The following is a 20,551-nucleotide window of genomic DNA, read 5'->3' on the forward strand; positions in this document are numbered from 1 at the left end:
ATCAATTTTCCTCCTGCGGCCACGTCCAGGGAGGTTGGCTACAGTCCCATGGATCTTAAACTTATGAATAATATGTGCAACTGTACTCACAGGAACATCTAGTTGCTTGGAGATGGTCTTATAGCCTTTACCTTTAACATGCTTGTCTATAATTTTCTTTCTGATCTCTTGAGACAGCTCTTTCCTTTGCTTCCTCTGGTCCATGTCGAGTGTGGTACACACCATATCACCAAACAACACAGTGATTACCTGGAGCCATATATATAGGCCCAATGGCTGATTACAAGGTTGTAGACACCTGTGATGCTAATTAGTGGACACACCTTGAATTAACATGTCCCTTTGGTCACATTATGTTCTGTGTTTTCTAGGGGTACCATCATTTTTGTCCATGCCTGTTTCATGAGTTTATTTTTTTACATAATTCTGTTGAAGCATGGTTGAAAAACAATGTCTGACTTTCATTGGTTAACATTTATAGAATTTTAATTTATTATTACTTTTGTCAGATTAAAGTTATTTCTGTGACCATTGTGACTTTTTCTTTCATTGACCAAAGGGTACCAACAATTTTGTCCACGTCTGTATATTAGAAGAGTTGAACCCTTGAATGTCTTCCCCGTCTCTGTAGAAGGCATACTGCAGTTCTGTAGTCTGCCTATGTTCACTAAGTTTTGTGTCACAAGATAGAATCATGTTCTCCCCCTCGTTGACCAACTCTGGAGATACTCTCAGTACTGGAGGAGAGAAGAGCTCTAGAGAAGAATAAAAAATAAATAATAAAGAAAAATGGAGAGAAGGTGTCGAGGATGATGGTGAGTTTTACTTGATGTGAATATCAAGGAGGACTCCCTGTGGTGGTGGGGTGGTCCTTTTTGGATGATATCATTTCCTGTTTCCATTTTGTTAAAAAACAATAATACATTTTAAAAGGGTATCCCAATCTCAGACATTGATAGCATATGACTAGGATATGGTCACCCCTCAATTGAACACTATGGAGCTAGTAGAAATAGCTGAGCCAACGCCTGGCTATTTCCAGTAGTCCCATAGCGGTGAATGGAGAGGTGGCAGTGCATGTATGATGCGCTAACTTTCACTGCTATAGAAGTTCCGAAAATAGCTAAGGGCTCTTTCACATCTGCGTTATAGTCTTCCGGCATAGAGTTCCGTCGTCGGGGCTCTATGCCGGAAGAATCCTGATCAGTTTTATCCTAATGCATTCTGAATGGAGAGAAATCCGTTCAGGATGCATCAGGATGTCTTCAGTTCCGGACCGGAACGTTTTTTGGCCGGAGAAAATACCGCAGCATGCTGAGCTTTTTGCTCCGGCCAAAAATCCTGAACACTTGCCGCAAGGCTGGATCCGGAATTAATGCCCATTGAAAGGCATTGATCCGGATCCGGCCTTAAGCTAAACGTCATTTCAGCGCATTGCCGGATCCGACGTTTAGCTTTTTCTGAATGGTTACCATGGCTGCCGGGACGCTAAAGTCCTGGCAGCCATGGTAAAGTTTAGTGGGGAGCGGGGAAGCAGTATACGTACCGTCCGTGCGGCTCCCGGGGCGCTCCAGAGTGATGTGATCGCATGGCACATCATCCATGCGCATGGGGCGCTCTGACGTCATTCTGGAGCGCCCCGGGAGCCGCACGGACTGTAAGTATACTGCTCCCCCGCTCCTCACTACTACTATGGCAACCAGGACTTTAATAGCGTCCTGGCTGCCATAGTAACACTTAAAGCATTTTGAAGACGGATCCGTCTTCAAATGCTTTCAGTTCACTTGCGTTTTTCCGGATCGGGCGTGTAATTCCGGCAAGTGGAGTACACGTCGGATCCGGACAATGCAAGTGTGAAAGAGGCCTAAGTGGCCTCACTCGGTTATTTTCTGAACTCCCATAGCAGTGAATGGAGAGCTTGCAGCACATCTGCAGCATGTTCTCCTTCACTTCAGCAGCAGTATTCTGATATACTGTAGGTGTGGTCCCACCTCTGGTCTTAAGTAAATATAGTTGGGACATAACTCAGTTGTGTGAACCCCTTTGTGACAAATTTTAACCTTACGGACAAATACACTGAGTTGTTTGTGAGTCTGCCTCATGCTCCTGTAATTTGCCCACTGGCTCCTGGTATTGCCCATACGGCTCAGGTAGGAGAGTGTTAGGTCCCGGGCTACTTGAGAAACCTTGGCGTGGTGCCCGGGCTCAGACATGTCCTACACCGTAGGACGTGTTGACTAATCTCTCCATTTTAAAATCAGTTTGAGGGTTTAGTGAGACCGCAGAGTGCACCTGAACTCCCATAGCAGTGAATGGAGAGCTTGCAGCACATCTGCGGCATGTTCTCCTTCACTTCAGCAGCAGTATTCTGATATAAGTGTGGTCCCACCTCTGGTCTTAAGTAAATATAGTTGGGACATAAACCAGTTGTGTGACCCCCTTCGTGACAAATTTTAACCTTACGGACAAATACACTTTTTCCTCTTCTGTGTTTCAGCAGTCTTAACTTTATTTTTTCATCAATTTTTCATAAGACCTTGAAGTTTGTGGGAGTTGTGGTTTTTAGGAACCATTTTGCGTTGCATACAATGTACAGGGTTTAGTCAACATGTCCTACGGTGTAGGACATGGAATGCAGATTTTGCAGGACTGGTTTTGTTTATACCATGTCCCATTTGAAGCCCCCCGTTGCACCCCTAGAATAGAAATTTTAAAAATGTGACTCCATCTAAGAAAGTTCACCCCTCAAGGTATTCAAAACTGGGTTTGCAAACTTTGTTAACCATTTAGCTGTTCCACAAGAGTTAATGGCAGATGGAGAAACAATTTAGAAATTTCAATTTTTTGGAAAATTTTCCATTTTAACCCATTTTTTCCAGCAATAAAGTAAGGGTTAACAGCCAAACAAAACTCAATATGGGTTGCCCTGATTCTGTAGTTTGCAAAAAACACCCCATATGTGGTTGTAAACTACTGTTTGGTCCAAACGGGAGCACATAGAAAGGGGGGAACGCCATATTGGTTTTGGAAGGCAGATTTTGCAGGACTGGTTTTGTTTATACCATGTCCCATTTGAAGCCCCCCCCTTGCACCCCTAGAATAGAGATTTCAAAAAAGTAACTCCATCTAAGAAACTACACCCCTCAAGGTATTCAAAAGTTACTTTACAAACTTTGTTAACCCTTTAGGTGTTCCACAAAACTAAATAGCGAATGTAGAAAAAATTTAGAATTTAAATTTTTTGTTACCTTTCCTCAAAAAAGTGTAATAAAGAGCAACCAAAAATCATATTTACCCCTAAAATAGTCCCAAAACAACAACCACCTTATCCAGTAGTTTCCTAGATGGGGTCACTTTTATGGGGTTTCTACTCTATGGGTGCATCGGGGGCTAGAAAGGGTACATGGTGTAAATAAACCAGGGGTTTGGTCAAATGTAAATTTTATAGGTCAGATTCTTGCGCACGCGGCGATACCTAATATGTCTACATTTTAAAATTTATTTTGATTTTACACTATATTATCATTTTAGGAACCCCAAAAAATATTTTAGTATCTCCATAGCCTGGGAGCTACAGTTTTTTTTTTTTTTTTGGGCGACTATCTAATGTAGGGGCTCATTATTTGCGGGATGAGATGGCGGTTTTATAGGCACTAATTGGGGGTGCATATGGCATTTTGATCGCTCGCTATTCCACTTTTTCTGATGTTAGGTGACCAAACAATGGCTTTTTTTACACGTTTTTTTTTTTTTTAACGCTGTCCGGGGGGGGGGGGGGGGAGAGATGGGTTGGGTTAAATGTTATTTTTATAGAGACTATTTTTATGGACGCAACGATGCCCAATATGTATGGCTCTCAGACTTTGGAGACACTAAGCAGGCATCCTAAAACTGCGGCCCTCCAGATGTTGTAAAACTACAATTCCCACAATGCCCTGATGATGGCTGTAGGTTGTCTGGGCATGCTGGGAGTTATAGTTTTACAACATCTGGAGGGCCGCAGTTTGAGGATGCCTGCACTAAAACTAATATTTTTTTTGGGGAAAAAAATTGTTTCCGTGTCTCCAAAGTCTGAGAGCCATAGTTTTTTATGTTCTCTAGAGGACTGTTGGGGATTATAAAAATTTAGTACCCCATGGAAGTGTGATACTCCCTGAAGCAATCGATAACGCAGAGGCCCGGATGATCGGGGCAAGTGTCACACTGAGTGGTGGTGTCCTTCCGTATCCCCCTCTTGTGACACACTCTGCACCATCTTTTTGGGGTTTGTCTCTTCTTTCCAGTATGGGGGACCACACCTGGAAAATGTTGGCCAGGGACGATCCGGGCGCCTCCAATTCCCGAGGTACTCCTGCCTGCTCTTTCCCGGTCTGAAAAATCAGGTCTTGAGGACTGCCTTATAGAATTGGAGGAATGTTCCTGTGCTGCCAGCGCTTCGGGATAGTACAAAAGAGTTGTACAAGGCAACCTGTACCAAGTAGACCGCAACTTTTTTGTACCATGCCCGGCAAGTGGCAGGGGAAGTCCGGTGTCTGAAAGCTGAAACAAAGAAAGTTTTGAATAAAAGTGCTTTTTTTTTTTTCCTAACTAACTTGTCCCTTCTATCCCTGCCTAACGGTGCCTCTCCCTCACTGACCCTAACCTACCTGGAGGGCGATTGGTGCAGGAGGGTGATAGATGGCGATTAGGGGGAGCTGGTGCTCGACGATGCTGCCGGGTGCTCGTGCAGAACAGGAAGAGGAGGGGAAAGAGGAGCGCAGGAAGTTTGAATCTCGCGCCTCTCTCCCCTGCACCAATCAGCACCCTGGACAGCGGCATTCAGCACCAGGGCCAGCACCGCCTCTCCAAATCTTCGGACTGTGATTGGTGGTGTATAATCACGCCACCGATCGCAGTCTTTTTCCGGTTCATCGGGTTACCGGAGACCCGAATGGTCCGGAAACGCAGCAAACCGCAGGTCTGAATTGACCTGCGGTTTTCTGCGATCGCTGATACGGGGGGGGGGGGGGGGTTCAAATGACCCCCCCGCGTTGTTACAGGATGCTGGCTGAATGATTTCAGCCGGCATCCTGTTCCGATTAACCCCCGCGGCGCCGGAACTGCGATTTAAAGCCATGACATACCGGTACGTCATGGGTCCTTAAGGACTCGGGAAACATGCCGTACCGGTACGTCATGCGTCCCTAAGGGGTTAAAAGGATCCACCAAAAATGATTTAAAATAGCCACCGACGTACCTGTCCTAGAATGTGAGTAGGTCTGGGTGCCACCAGTTGCAGAGCTGTCTAGAGGTGTGAGGGGTCGGGGCCTCCTTACACATTACGCTCTGGCACTTGCATATGCTGTCAGGTTGTTTGGTCAGGATGACATATCATAGGCAGGATCACATCATTACCATCTATTGTAGATTAGTGTAGTGACCCCCCCTTCCCACTACCCTAGACAGCTCTGCAAGTGATGACACCCGGAGCTACTCACATTCTAGGACACGATGCAAGCGGCCACTTTAAACTATTCCCAGAGAACTCCTTTAATAACCTGTTTCTTTTGCCTAAGCATCGCTTGGGATAACTAGGTAGGCAGTTACCACAGGACTGGTCAGTCACTATATTTGGCTTCTGAGATATTATTTGGCATTGTTTTATTTTTTTTCTTTAAACATCTCTTTATTGAAGTGAAAGGAACCATACAATAAATGTGTCAGCGGATATCATACATGATACAGGACACTATATGCGGATTGTACAGACAAATATCACTGCATAGTTCCCCCCTCTTTTTTTTTTACAATATATGTATCCCCGCCTCCCACCCCCCCCCCGTATTTTCGGACACTCCCAAATAGCGTGTAGGAGTCCAGCCCTTGGGAGATCACACTTAGGGCATTCTCGTAGATAATGGGCGGGTGCATCTCGATACGATAGATTAAAGGCATAAGTCGTCCTGTGCATAAGGGTCCATTCACACGTCTGTTTTTTCTTTCCTGATCTGTTCCGTTTTTTCAGGAACAGATCAGGACCAGATCTGGACCCATTCATTTTCAATGGGTCCTGGAAAAAATCAGACAGCACAATGTGTGCTGTCCGTTTCCGTTGTTCCGTTCCGCATGTCCGTTTAAATATAAAACATATCCTATTCTTGTCCTGAAAAATCGGATCCTGGTACAATACAAAGTCAATGGATCCGCAAAAAACTGGATGACATTCGGATGTCATTCCGTATGTCATCCGTTTTTTGCGGATTCCGTTCCTGGAAACACATAACAAATTTTTTATTTTATTTTTTTTTCAATTTTTTTTCAAAGAAATCCAAACAACTTTATTTGATTATTGAAATGTATACATGTTTCCGTTTTTTGCGGATCCACAAAAAACGGATGACATACGGAAACATTTTCAGGAACAACGGATCCGCAAAAAACGGACCGTTTTTCAGGATGAAAAAAAACAGGACGTGTGAATGGACCCTAAGTCTTAGTTGTGATTCTCTCCACTGTTCAGTATTTGATGCCAGCCGCACCAACTCGAGACCCTCCCTCATTTTTTTCCCAATGTTTTGATCTGATAGTTCCCTTTCCCACGGTTTATAGGCCCCCTTTACTAGGCCTATCGTCTGGATATTATGGAGTTTTTGGTGTAGGTCTGATAGAGACATGTGAGAGCCATCTCTGCCTAGCAGAGCTGCAAACCATGCCAGCCTCTCAGAGTCACCCAATGTGTTCACCTGTGCTTTGCAATAGCTTCTAACTTGCTGATAGGGGAGATAATGTGTGTCTTGAAGGTCATGTTTTCCTTTCACCTGTTCCCAGGACAGCCACTGGAGACTGTTATGCTGTAGCAGGTCACTGAGCCTCATAATGTTTTTGTTTTTCCATACCTGGAATAAGCTATTCTCCCTGCCTTGGGGAAATGCCGGTAGCGACCACAATGGTAATATAGGTGATATATAGTAGGGGAGACCATAGATTTTTCTAATCGCCTTCCACGCCATTATGGTGTCTTATAATAAAACAGCCTGCTTAATTGATGGCGGGATATCCCTTATCTTGAAGTGTAATAGGGCTTCCAAGTTCTCCCTGCCGGCCAGTTCTTTCTCGAACAAAATCGCAGAGTAGTGGTCCGTTCCCCACACCCAGTCTCGTATGTGTCTAAATAATGATGCCAGGTTATAATGGCGTATATTTGGAAGTTGCAACCCCCCTTCGTACTTTAGCATTGTCAGTTTAGCATAGGCAATACAAGGCTTTTTAGCTTTCCACAGGAAGCGGTTAAACGCTCTCTGCATCCTTGTGACGTCTGTGTGTTTTAGCAATAGCGGAATTGTTTGGAGCGGATAAAGTAACTTTGTAAAACTTATCATTTTAATTAAATGTGCTCTACCGCATAGGGACAGGGGTAACTCCTGCCATTTGTCTAATTCCCTTTCTATTTTCAAGAAGAGAGGGGGATAATTCAGTGTATATATTGAGTTCGGGGTACGCCCTTTCTTGATGCCCAGGTAGGTCAGATAGTCCTTCCGAATCTCCACCCCATTTTTCATTTGGCTCCCCCATTGAGGCTTATGTCCTAAAAACAGTAGCTGGCTCTTGTCCACGTTGATTCTATACCCTGTCACCTTCCCATAAGCAGCTAGTGCTTCTAATATCCTGTCCAGCTGCAGCTCGGGGGCTCCCAGATATAACAGGATGCCATCAGCAAAACAACTTATCTCAGCAGCCATCTTGCCAGGGGTTCCATCGCCAAATTAAAGAGTAATGGGGATAAGGGGCATCCCTGACGCGTTCCTTTGCTGAGTGTAATAGGTTTGGATAAGAAGCCTGGTATATTCACTCTCGCCTGAGGATTGTCATAAAGCGCCGTCAAGTAGTTCCTAAAATGCCCCCTAATATTAAACCTGTCTAGCACCATGTCCAGCCATTGCCAGCTAACATTATCGAACGCCTTCTCGGCATCAATTGCAAACAACGCTGGAAATGGCCCATCTTTAAGCTCCCTATTTGTACTTAGGGCGGCTAGGACTTTACGAACATTGGTTACCGCTGATCTGCCCTTCATGAATCCTACCTGGTGGGAGCCGATTAGTCCAGGTACACAGATGGCTAACCTATTAGCCAAGATTTTGGATAGGATCTTGACATCCTGATTAATGAAGGATATCGGTCTGTACGCACTTGGTTGGGTTAAGTCCCTTCCCGGTTTTGGGAGAATCTTGATATAGGCCATCTTGCCCGTGCCGGGTAAACTCCCCCCTCCCATAATGTCATTAAACATCCTGGTCAAAGTCGGGACCAATTTTTGGTGCATTGTTTTGTAAAATTCCGCGGGGAACCCGTCGGGCCCCAGTGCTTTACAATTTGATAGAGATTTTATGGTCGCCCCTACCTCTTCTTCCTGTATTTCACAGTTTAGGGTTTCTAACACATCTGTAGGTAATCGTGGTAGGTCAGCCTGGTCCAAGAGATCCCTTGCTGCCATCGGATCAAAGGAGTCACTGGAATACAACGTCTGGTAAAATTCACCTAGGATTTCTACTATATCTTTTGGTTGGGTATATAACTTCCCTAGTTTATCTTTTAGGGGATGTAACGTCGGCTGCTTAGCAAAGGGGCACGTTAAGTTGGCTAGTAAACGCCCGGCTTTATTACCCAAGCGAAAGAACTTAGCCCTTTGATAATCTCCGACCCACTTTTCACGTCTTTCCTGACAGTAGTCAAAGTTATGTAATTTATTTGAGTCAGTGGGATTTTGAAGGAATTCGGTGTACGCTCTCCGTACCTGCACCATGGCTTCATCAAGCCTTTTCCTCTCCTCCCGCTTCTTCCCTATCGTATATGACATTATTCTGCCTCTCAGTTCCGCCTTTGCCGCATCCCAGAATAGACCCTGATTTGTCATATGGTCCGCATTGTCCTGCGCGTATTCCCACCACCAACCTTTGTCTGTCTTGAAATCCTTATCTTTGGACAAATGTTGGGGCATTCTCCACGTGTAATCCTGACCTCTGGGAACAGTGTCCATGAGATCCATTATCACCGGGGCATGGTCCGAGACCAACATTATCCTCTGAACTTTGGTCAACAATCTGGATGATGACAAAAGATAATCAATCCTGGACCATGACCCCTGGGCACACGAGTAGTGGGTATATTCCCGGTCTTCGGTATGGTGGTACCGCCATGTATCATGTAGCCCTGTACTCTGTAATAACGGGAGTAGCGTCTGTTTTTTACTTTGTTTGATAGCAGTACCAGGAACCCTCCTCTTCCTATCATCCTGCTCTCTATGTACCCGATTAAAGTCTCCCCCACCAATAACATTTGCAAAACTTCCGTCAGGATGTCCCTCTCTAGCGCCTTACAAAAGACCGCCTGGGAATCATTCGGGGCATAAACATTATGCATTACTATCTGCCCTACTGGTGAATCTAGACATAAACGCATCCATCTCCCCTGTTTGTCTGTTGACATTGCTAAGATATCATAGCGCAGACGTTTATGCAACAGAATCATTATTCCCGCTTTTTTGCCTGTTGAGGGCGAGCCCACCACTTGACCCACCCATAATCTCTGCATCCTTACAAAATCTACTTCTTCCAAATGGGCCTCCTTCAGAAATGCGACATCAATTTTAAGTTTTTTAAGATGGCGCAGCACTGCCATTCATTTAGTGGGGGACTGTAGGCCTTTAACATTCCATGTTGCTACTCTCATAGTTGATTTTTAGTTTAAAGATCTCTGCAGGAGAACCATTCCGAACAAAAATCCATTGCATCTCACTTGGTGACATCTAGATATCTTCTTATCAATTTGTCCCAGACTAGTGAACCCACCCTTTTTCGATCATTTCATCTTCCTTAGAACTCATGCATTTTATGATGAAGGAAAAGAAAGTAGTCCTTATGTGGTCTCTGATGTATCATTACTTTGTAGAGTAATTACAACATCTCGTTCTTGTGTTACATCAACAGTTTCCGAGGTGAGACCTCATGGGTGGTTCCACACTGAATAAGTTTTGATTTATTTTACATGTGGAATGCTTACCTTTTGCCAATATTTTAGACCAATTACTGATCTTCCTTGTAGGGTGTGTTAAAGATTTTACTTCGCAGGTATAATTCCCAGAATGCTCCAGGTGAGCAGTCTGAACTTCATACTTATTAGATGAATCAAATTCCCCTACCATCTGTCCATCTCTGTAGAAAGCAAACTGCACTTCTGTAGGCTTTGTGTGTGGATGAAGAGTTGTGTGACAGGTCAGGGTCAAGGCATCTCCTTCGAAAAATTCATTGGTCACTTTTATATTTGGATGTGAGAATAGCTCTAAATATGAAAGAGATGGAAAATACATTACATAGAGTGATTTTACACTTTCAACAACACTGAATTCATTCATGGTCCAGAAAAGAGAAGAAGATATCAGATAATAGAACCGGTATTCATACTCGCCCTCTATCTGGATTGGTTCCTCTGCACTTCTCTTCCTCACTCTTCCATCTGTGGTTTGCACTTCACATGAATAGTTCCCAGAATGCTCCAGCTGTACCATGGAGACATCATAGATGTCCTTGTCTCCAAATCCCTGAACAATTCGTCCTTCTCTGTAGAAAGCAAATTGTATCTGTGTGTTTTGTCTGGGAGGATGGAGACTTGTCTCACATTTTAGGGTCATGTTATTCTTCTTAAAAACGGGATGTGGGGTCACTTTTATGGTCGGAGTTGTGAACAGCTCTAGAAAAAAACTAAGTGTTAACTATATAATATTAGGGTGATTTGCACTGGTAGACCACATTTCATAGACACGAGTAGCATTTTGACATTACAGCAACATTGGAGAATGTAGAGAAGACTATGCATTTCCTCCGGGTACAAAACATTTCTCAAAAATTGTCCCAAAAAATTCAAATTCGGGCTGTCCTAAATCACAATCCGATTTTACTGATACATGTGAAATAGAGAGGGCTTAAGGTGCAGCCACAAAATCAGGTTTTCTGGTGCAGTTTTGGAAGCCAAAATCATGAGCAGATTAAAACTAAAAAATTGAGAAGTAGTATCTGTTATTTATGCTCCCCCCCCACCCCTTATGATCCACTCCTGATTTTGGCTTCCAAAAATGCACCAAGAAACCTGACCATGTGGCTATACCCTAAGCGTGAGATCGGCAGGGGAGCGACTCCCGGGACCCTCACCAATCTGCTGTACAACGACGCCACAGCACTCCATGAATGCTTATGCCTCTTCCTAGGCCCTGTGACCCCACTTTCATCTGTCACGTGATTTAGGCACAGCTCAGTCCAGTTTAAGTGAATGGGGCTGAGCTGCAATACCAAGCACAGCCACTATTTAACAGTCAGCACTGTACTTGGCAAGGCTGCAGCACTCCCAAAACTCTAGCAAGCATTACAGTGATTGGTGAGGGTGCCAGGATTCAGACCCCTGCAAATCTGAAATTGATGACTTAGCCTGATGATTAGCCATCAATTTGGAAATCTTGGATAGCCCCTTTAATGGCCATGCAAGATTACTTGGCAAATGACACAGTCATTAACAAACTTCAAGGAGTTGTCACTTTCTGTGCAGCACGGCTGCTTTTGGCTCCATTGGGGTGTGGATTTTAAATATGCCGCATGTCAGTATACCCTTGGGAAACTGTACTTTCCACGGATTTCACCTTTTAAAATGCAAAAACTAGAAAATGTTAGGAGATCTGCTGCAGACTCACTACATGTGGACACATCCTAACTCTTGACCGTCTGCCACCCTACTCGTGCTCTCCACAGTGCTGCACCTCCATACATCTCTTCCCTCATTTCCATCCATCACCCTACCTGAGCTCTCTCTCCACAATGCTGCACCTCCATACGTGCCATCCGCCGTTGCCAGCTGAAACTCTACAGTGCAAAGAAGAAGCCATTTCTAAGCAAGATCCACAAGCTCAGGCGTTTTCACTGGGCCAGGGATCATTTAAAATGAAGTGTGGCAAAATGGAAGACTGTTCTGTGGTCAGACGAGTCACGATTCGAAGTTCTTTTTGGAAATCTGGGACGCCATGTCATCCGGACCAAAGAGGACAAGGACAACCCAAGTTGTTATCAACACTCAGTTCAGAAGCCTGCATCTCTGATGGTATGGGGTTGCATGAGTGTGTGTGGCATGGGCAGCTTGCATGTTTGGAAAGGCACCATCAATGCAGAAAAATATATTCAGGTTCTAGAACAACATCTGCTCCCATCCAGACGTCATCTCTTTCAGGGAAGACCCTGCATTTTTCAACAAGATAATGCCAGACCACATTCTGCATCAATCACAACATCATGGCTGCGTAGGAGAAGGGTCCGGGGACTGAAATGGCCAGTCTGCAGTCCAGATCTTTCACCTATAGAGAACATTTGGCGCATCATAAAGAGGAAGGTGCAACAAAGAAGGCCCAAGACCATTGAACAGTTAGAGGCCTGTATTAGACAAGAATGGGAGAGCATTCCTATTTCTAAACTTGAGAAACTGGTCTCCTCGGTCCCCTGACATCTGTTGAGTGTTGTAAGAAGAAGGGGAGATGCCACACAGTGGTGAAAATGGCCTTGTCCCAACTTTTTGGGGATTTGTTGACACCATGAAATTCTGATTCAACATATTTTTCCCTTAAAATGGTTCATTTTCTCAGTTTAAACTTTTGTTCCGTGATTTATGTTCTATTCTGAATAAAATATTAGAAGTTGGCACCTCCACATCATTGCATTCAGTATTTATTCACGATTTGTATAGTGTCCCAACTTTTTGGGAATCCGGTTTGTATATGCTACGCCATATAAAGCAACTGGCGACAACAGATGAAGATTTGGTAACGTAAAAGAAACCAATACAACAGTATAAATTCTCAGTTATTTATATTTCATGCGAGCACATATGAATTTATGACTCTGAGGCCTAGTTCCATTGAACTGACACCAACTCGATACAGATTGGATTGATTTACTTCCCGGGTTATTTTCACCCCCCTCATATTGTGTTATGGGCATTGGGACATTGTTCTGACAAGTGCGGTTTTTTTAGCTTTTTATGATATGTTAGAATCCTTATGTGATACTTAAATGTTTTATGCTTACTTGCTATAAATTTTATTGTGGATACTAACCAACCATGTGTATGCTTGATATTGAGTGACCCCCTACCAAAGTCTTTTACTCCATGATCCTGACATTAACTTCACTGATACACTAGACCACTGTTTCCCAACCAGTGTGCCTCCAGCTGTTGCAAAACTACAACTCCCAGCATGCCCGCACAGACAAAGGCTGTCCGGGCATGCTGGTAGTTGTAGTTTTGCAACAGCTGGAGGCACACTGGTTGGGAAACACTGCACTAGACCACCAGTGATCCTGACATTAACCACATTGATACACCAGACCACCAGTGATCCTGACATTAACTTCACTGATACACTAGACCACCAGTGATCCTGACATTAACTTCACTGATACAGTAGACCACTAGTGATCATGACATTAACCACACTAACACTCTAGACCACCAGTGATCCTGACATTAACCACACTGATACATTAGATTATCAGTGATGCTGACATTAACCATTTTCCTAGACTAGTAACCTTAAACCTGCGAGGATGATCTTATTTCCATCTCATACTACCAGCACATTTCAGTATTTATTATTCATCTGCCACCAGCTGTCAGAACACCACGTGCTAGGTTTTCGTGGCTGTCAATATTCTGTTTGTTTAGCAATTGTAAAGCTCTTGCATGTGTTGTCCACTTCCCATGGCACCTGTGCTCACCTAGGTTATATGTATGAGTGCATCTTAAATGCAGAAGCCTAGAATTTTGTCATATTAAAGGGCCCATAAATTATTTTTGGGGCCATGATGCCAGTTACATGTAGTGCTCCATAGTGACTAGAAATCAGTCGCACCCGTCCTTTTAGATCAGATGATGAACAGCTTTACAACCTGCATCAAGTTTTTCGATCATTTCATCTTCCTTAGAACTCATGCATTTTATGATGAAGGAAAAGAAAGTAGTCCTTATGTGGTCTCTGATGTATCATGACTTTGTAGAGTAATTACAACACCTCGTCCTTGTGTTACATCAACAGTTTCCGAGGTGAGACCTCATGGGTGGTTCCATACTGAATAGCGTGAAGTTTTGATTTATTTTACATGTGGAATGCTTACCTTTTACCAATATTTTAGACCAATTACTGATCTTCCTTGTAGGGTGTGTTAAGGATTTTACTTCGCAGGTATAATTCCCAGAATGCTCCAGGTGAGCAGTCTGAACTTCATACTTATTAGATGAATCAAATTCCCGTACCATCTGTCCATCTCTGTAGAAAGCAAACTGCACTTCTGTAGGCTTTGTGTGTGGATTAAGAGTTGTGTGACAGGTCAGGGTCAAGGCATCTCCTTCGAAAAATTCACTGGTCACTTTTATATTTGGATGTGAGAATAGCTCTAAATATGAAAGAGATGGAAAATACATTACATAGAGTGATTTTACACTTTCAACAACACTGAATTCATTCATGGTCCAGAAAAGAGAAGAAGATATCAGATAATAGAACCAGTATTCATACTCGCCCTCTATCTGGATTAGTTCCTCTACACTTTTCTTCCTCACTCTTCCATCTGTGGTTTGCACTTCACATGAATAGTTCCCAGAATGCTCCAGCTGTACCATGGAGACATCATAGATGTCCTTGTCACCAAATCCCTGAACAATTCGTCCTTCTCTGTAGAAAGCAAATTGTATCTGTGTGTTTTGTCTGGGAGGATGGAGACTTGTCTCACATTTTAGGGTCATGTTATTCTTCTTAAAAACGGGATGTGGGGTCACTTTTATGGTCGGAGTTGTGAACAGCTCTAGAAAAAAAACTAAGTGTTAACTATATAATATTAGGGTGATTTGCACTAGTAGACCACATTCCATAGACACGAGTAGCATTTTGACATTACAGCAACATTGGAGAATGTAGAGAAGACTATGCATTTCATCCGGGTACAAAACATTTCTCAAAATTTTCCCCAAAAATTCTAATTCAGGCTGTCCTAAATCACAATCCGATTTTACTGATACATGTGAAATAGAGAAGACGGAAAGGGCTTGAAGGGTTTCTACCATCAGAATTTCTGTTATGTAGTTCTGACATTAGCGATGTGCCAATGTCAGCACTACATAGCAGTGTGTTTTTTACATTTCTCCCTGCGGCCGTTTTGCTAAAATACACACTTTTACACTTTTGCTAATGAGCTTCTAGGTGCTATGTGGGCGTAGATTCAGCACCTAGAGGCTCGAAAAACTAAGCATGTATCCCGCCCAGGTCCTCCGTTCTGCCCGCCCCGCTCCTCTTGATTGATGTCCGCTACTCTTGATTGATGCATCATTGAGGAAATCCGGCGCCTGTGCCGTTCACTTCTGTATTCGGCGCAGGCGCAGTGAGTGAAGGCCGTGCTCCTGGTTCCGGCTTCCTCACTGCGCCTGCGCCGACTACGTCACAGTGAGAAAGCTGGCACCAGGAGCACGGCCTTCACTCACTGCGCCTGCAGCGAATACAGAAGTGAACGGCGCAGGCGCGGGATTTCCTCAACGATGCGTGGAACTTGGACATCAATCAAGAGGGGCGGGGCGGGCAGAACAGAGGACCTTGGCGGGATACATGGTTAGTTTTTCGAGCCTCTAGGTGCTGAATCTTCGCCCACATAGCACCTAGAGGCTCATTAGCATATTGTAAAAGTGCGTATTTCAGCAGAACGGCCTGCAGGGAGAAATGTAAAAACACACTGCTATGTAGTGCTGACATTGGCACATCGCTAATGTCAGAACTACATAACAGAAACTCTGATGGTAGAAACCCTTTAAGGTGCAGCCACACAATCAGGTTTTCTGGTGCAGTTTTGGAAGCCAAAACCATGAGCAGATTAAAACAAAAAAATGGAGAAGTAGTATCTGTTATTTATGCTCCCCCCCACCCCTTATGATCCACTCCTGATTTTGGCTACCAAAAATGCACCAAGAAACCTGACCATGTGGCTATACCCTAAGCGTGAGATCGGCAGGGGAGCGACTCCCGGGACCCTCACCAATCTGCTGTACAACGACGCCACAGCACTCCATGAATGCTTATGCCTCTTCCTAGGCCATGTGACCCCACTTTCATCTGTCACGTGATTTAGGTGCAGCTCAGTCCAGTTTAAGTGAATGGGGCTGAGCTGCAATACCAAGCACAGCCACTATTGAACAGTCGGCACTGTACTTGGCAAGGCTGCAGCACTCCCAAAACTCTAGCAAGCATTACAGTGATTGGTGAGGGTGCCAGGATTCAGACCCCTGCAAATCTGAAATTGATGACTTAGCCTGATGATTAGCCATCAATTTGAAAATCTTGGATAGCCCCTTTAATGGCCATGCAAGATTATTTGGCAAATGACACAGTCATTAACAAACTTCAAGGAGTTGTCACTTTCTGTGCAGCACGGCTGCGTTTGGCTCCATTGGGTTGTGTATTTTAAATATGCCGCAAGTCAGTATACCCTTGGGAAACTGTACTTTCCACGGATTTCACCTTTTAAAATGCAAAAACTAGAAAATGTTAGGAGATCTGCTGCAGACTCACTACATGTGGACACATCCTAACTCTTGACCGTCTGCCACCCTACTCGTGCTCTCCACAGTGCTGCACCTCCATACATCTCTTCCCTCATTTCCATCCATCACCCTACCTGAGCTCTCTCTCCACAATGCTGCACCTCCATACATCTCCTCCCTTATTAACGTCTACCACCCTACCTGTGCTCTCCAGTGCTGCACCTTCATACATCTCTTCCCTCATTACCGTCTACCACCCTACTTGTGCTCTCCACAGTGCTGCACCTCCATACATCTCTTCCCTCATTTCCATCTACGACCCTACCCGAGCTCTACACAGTGCTGTAACTCTATACATTTCCTCCCTCATTTCCATCTACCACCCTACTCGTGCTCTCCACAGTGCTGCTCCTCCATACATCTCCTCCTGATCTGTCTACCACCCTACTCGTGCTCTCCACAGTGCTGCTCCTTCATACATCTCCTCCTGATCTCTGTCTACCACCCTACTTGTGCTCTCCACAGTGCTGCACCTCTATACATCTCCTCCCTCATTTCCATCTACCACCCTACTTGTGCTCTCCACAGTGCTGCTCCTCCATACATCTGTTCCTGATCTCTGTCTACCACCCTACTTGTGCTCTCCACAGTGCTTCACCTCCATACATCTCCTCCCTCATTTCCATCTACCACCCTATTTGTGCTCTCCACAGTGCTGCTCCTCCATACATCTGCTCCAGATATCTGTCTACCACCCTACTTCTGCTCTCCACAGTGCTTCACCTCCATACATCTCCTCTCTCATTACCATCTGTAACATCCCAGAGTTATGTTACCCAACTCTTTTTCCCCGCTACCACATTCTAGGCCTGTTTCATGTATTATGCTGTAATTTCCATGTACACCAGCAGGTGGCAGCGATATGTAGCAGGACCTTAGACAGTTTAGTGTTCCTAAGCTGGAATAGTACATTCCAGTTTAGTTCCCCCTCTGTGAGCAGAAGTGGGCTGGTCCCATGTCCTGTCTCATGGGGAGGAGAAGGAAGTTCAGGGTGTGTACCAGCCACCCCAGCTAGGGGAATGTTGTGTTAGTAGGAGCTCCCAGTTCTAAGGATCCAAAACCAGGATCTTGTCTCGGTTGAGGCCAAAGATCAACATTCCCAGCCTGAGCCATCAGCCTCAGCTGGTTGACAAGCAAGCAGCACCTCCAGTCCTCCAGGAAGAGCATTCCCTGTGAGTATAGCTGTGAGTACTTATCCAGAGACCAGGAGAAGCCAAATTCCTCCTCAGCTCGTCAGACCCACACCAAGCAGAAGATAGACAGAGCAGAAGACAGATTCCTGCCATATCCTCCAGGCATATTATAAGAAGCAGAAGAGATATTGATTCCTGCCACATATTGCCAATACCTGCTGGGACCTAAAAGACTATTGCTGTATCTCGTATGGATTTATGCTGAAACCAGTAAAGACAAGTTGAATTATACTTCAAGTCTGGATCTCATTCATTCCTCAATTACTCCTACTAGCAACACTCAATTTATTGCAAGTGAGCCAGGATCCAGGAGTCCAGCCGTACCAAGATAGGAGACACCGTTGACACTATACCTACTGCTACACAGAGACATTACCCCCACTCTGGCATGCCTCACCTGGTATGTGAGTTGCAACACCTTAAAGGGCCCTGAGACTGTAACCTGCGCACGCTGCAATTGGCGCCACAAACAAAGAACTATTAACTATATCTACACCTGACCCAGTCAGAGCTTATTATTGCGCCAGTGTGCATTAGTCCCATCCGGCTTACTGCACATCTACCACCCTACTCGTGCTCTCCACAGTGCTGCACCTCTATACATCTCCTTCCTCATTTCCATCTACCACCCTACTCGTGCTCTCCACGGTGCTGCTCCTCCATACATCTCCTGATCTTTGTCTACTACCCTACTTGTGCTCTCCACAGTGCTGCTCCTCCATACATCTCCTCCTGATCTCTGTCTACCACGCTACTTGTGCTCTCCACAGTGCTGTACCTCCTATACATCTCCTCCCTCATTTCCATCGACCACCGTAATCTTGCTCTCCACAGTGCTGCTCCTTCATACATCTCCTTCCTTATTACCATCTACCACCCTACTCGTGCTCTCCACAGTGCTGCTCCATATATCTCCTCCTGATCTCTGTCTACCACTCTACTTGTGCTCTTCACAGTGCTGCACCTCTATACATCTACTTCCCTATTACCATCTACCACCCTACTCGTGCTCTCCACAGTGCTGCACCTCCATACATCTCCTCCCTCATTAACATCTACCACCCTATTTGTGCTCTCCGTTCTGCCAGTGATCTAAGATTAAAATCCACCATAATCCGTACCTCTCACTCCGGTCTATAAGACTTTTCTCGAGTTGCACCTACTCTCTGGAATGCTCTGTCCTGGAATATCAGGTCAATTCCCAACTTCCCTACCTTCAAACGTGCCATAAAAACACATCTTTTTAGCCAGGCTTATCAAGCTTTCTAAAATGACTGTTTCCCGAAGAAACCCCTCCCCCACCACCTCCTGAGGCTTGGATGTGATCTATACCACTGTTTTCAGTACAAGAATGGCTTGACTACTACATATCACAATCAACTACCTTATGCGTCACTCCCACTTCATCATAGATTGTAAGCTCTTGCGAGCAAGGCCGTGACTCCTAGTGCTGTGTATTAGGCTACTTTCACACTGCCGTTTTGGCTTTCCATTTGTGAGATCCGTTCATGGCTCTCACAAGCAGTCCAAAACGGATCAGTTTTGCCCTAATGCATTATAAATGGATGAGGATCCGTTCAGAATGCATCAGTTTGGCTCCGTTCCGTCTCCATTCCGCTTTGGAGGCGGACACCAAAACGCTGCTTGCAGTATTTTGGTGTCCGTCTGACGAAACTGAGCCAAATGGATCCGTCCTGACACACAATGTAAGTCAATAGGGACGGATACGTCACTGACACAATATGGCACAATAGAAAACGTTTTGGTTATGTTAAAGATAATACAAACGGATCCGTTCTGAACGGATGAATGCGGTTGTATTATCTGAGAGAATGCGTTTGTGCAGATCCATGACGGATCCGCACCATACGCGAGTGTGAAAGTAGCCTTAGCCAGTTATGTTGTGATGTATTTGGTTTCCTACATGAACCCTCTGAATTTGGAAAGCGCTGCAGAATATGGTGGTGCTATATAAATCAAGATTATTATTATTATTGGATAGAAAAGTCACCACAAATGTGGCTAATCTGAACTCAACATCACACAGTAGTGAATCGTCAGGATACATGTTACTCCAATTGTGTTGTGCACATCCTGCCTGGATTTACCTTCTACAGATACAGAAGCTTCAGCTCCATATGCAGACGATGAACGATAAAAGACTTCTTTTGTACATTTGTATTTCCCGGCACTTGTCCTGTCTACATTACTAATATGAAATTCCTCATCATCGCTCCCGTCTGTAATGACTTTGTCCTCCTTGTAAAATCTTGTCTGTTTTCCTCCATATCCAGGATAGTGGTGACATCGTAACGTCATCTCATCTCCTTCATAGACATATAGAGGGGTCTGCAGGATGAGCCAATCTGTAATACATAATGAGATAAGACAAGGGGACGTGTGTGATCTCTTATCAGTGCTGTTACCTGCTGTGTATAAGACAAGGGGACGTGTATGATCTCTTATCAGTCCTGTTACCTGCTGTGTATAAGACGAGGGGACGTGTATGACCTCTTATCAGTCCTGTTACCTGCTGTGTATAAGACGAGGGGACGCGTATGATCTCTTATCAGTCCTGTTACCTGCTGTGTATAAGACGAGGGGATGTGTATGATCTCTTATCAGTCCTGTTACCTGCTGTGTATAAGACGAGAGGACGTGTATGATCTCTTATCAGTCCTGTTACCTGCTGTGTATAAGACGAG

At 44.6% G+C, this 20,551-nt stretch overlaps 1 protein-coding gene across 1 annotated transcript in view; it reads right to left on the reverse strand.

Moving 5' to 3' along the window:
* LOC122921387 (Fc receptor-like protein 5) overlaps positions 1 to 20,551 on the reverse strand; it is a 126,387-nt gene that overhangs the window by 55,426 nt on the left and 50,410 nt on the right. The window contains exons 10-15 of the mRNA XM_044271366.1: positions 19,955 to 20,212; positions 14,589 to 14,870; positions 14,184 to 14,462; positions 10,444 to 10,725; positions 10,039 to 10,317; positions 589 to 755 (exon numbers count right to left, since the gene is read on the reverse strand). Of these exons, the coding sequence (XP_044127301.1) occupies positions 589 to 755; positions 10,039 to 10,317; positions 10,444 to 10,725; positions 14,184 to 14,462; positions 14,589 to 14,870; positions 19,955 to 20,212 (1,547 nt within the window). The remainder of the gene's footprint in view (positions 1 to 588; positions 756 to 10,038; positions 10,318 to 10,443; positions 10,726 to 14,183; positions 14,463 to 14,588; positions 14,871 to 19,954; positions 20,213 to 20,551) is intronic.

Source organism: Bufo gargarizans, chromosome 11 (genome assembly GCF_014858855.1).
Source record: "Bufo gargarizans isolate SCDJY-AF-19 chromosome 11, ASM1485885v1, whole genome shotgun sequence".
Classification (NCBI taxonomy): Eukaryota; Metazoa; Chordata; class Amphibia; order Anura; family Bufonidae; genus Bufo; species Bufo gargarizans.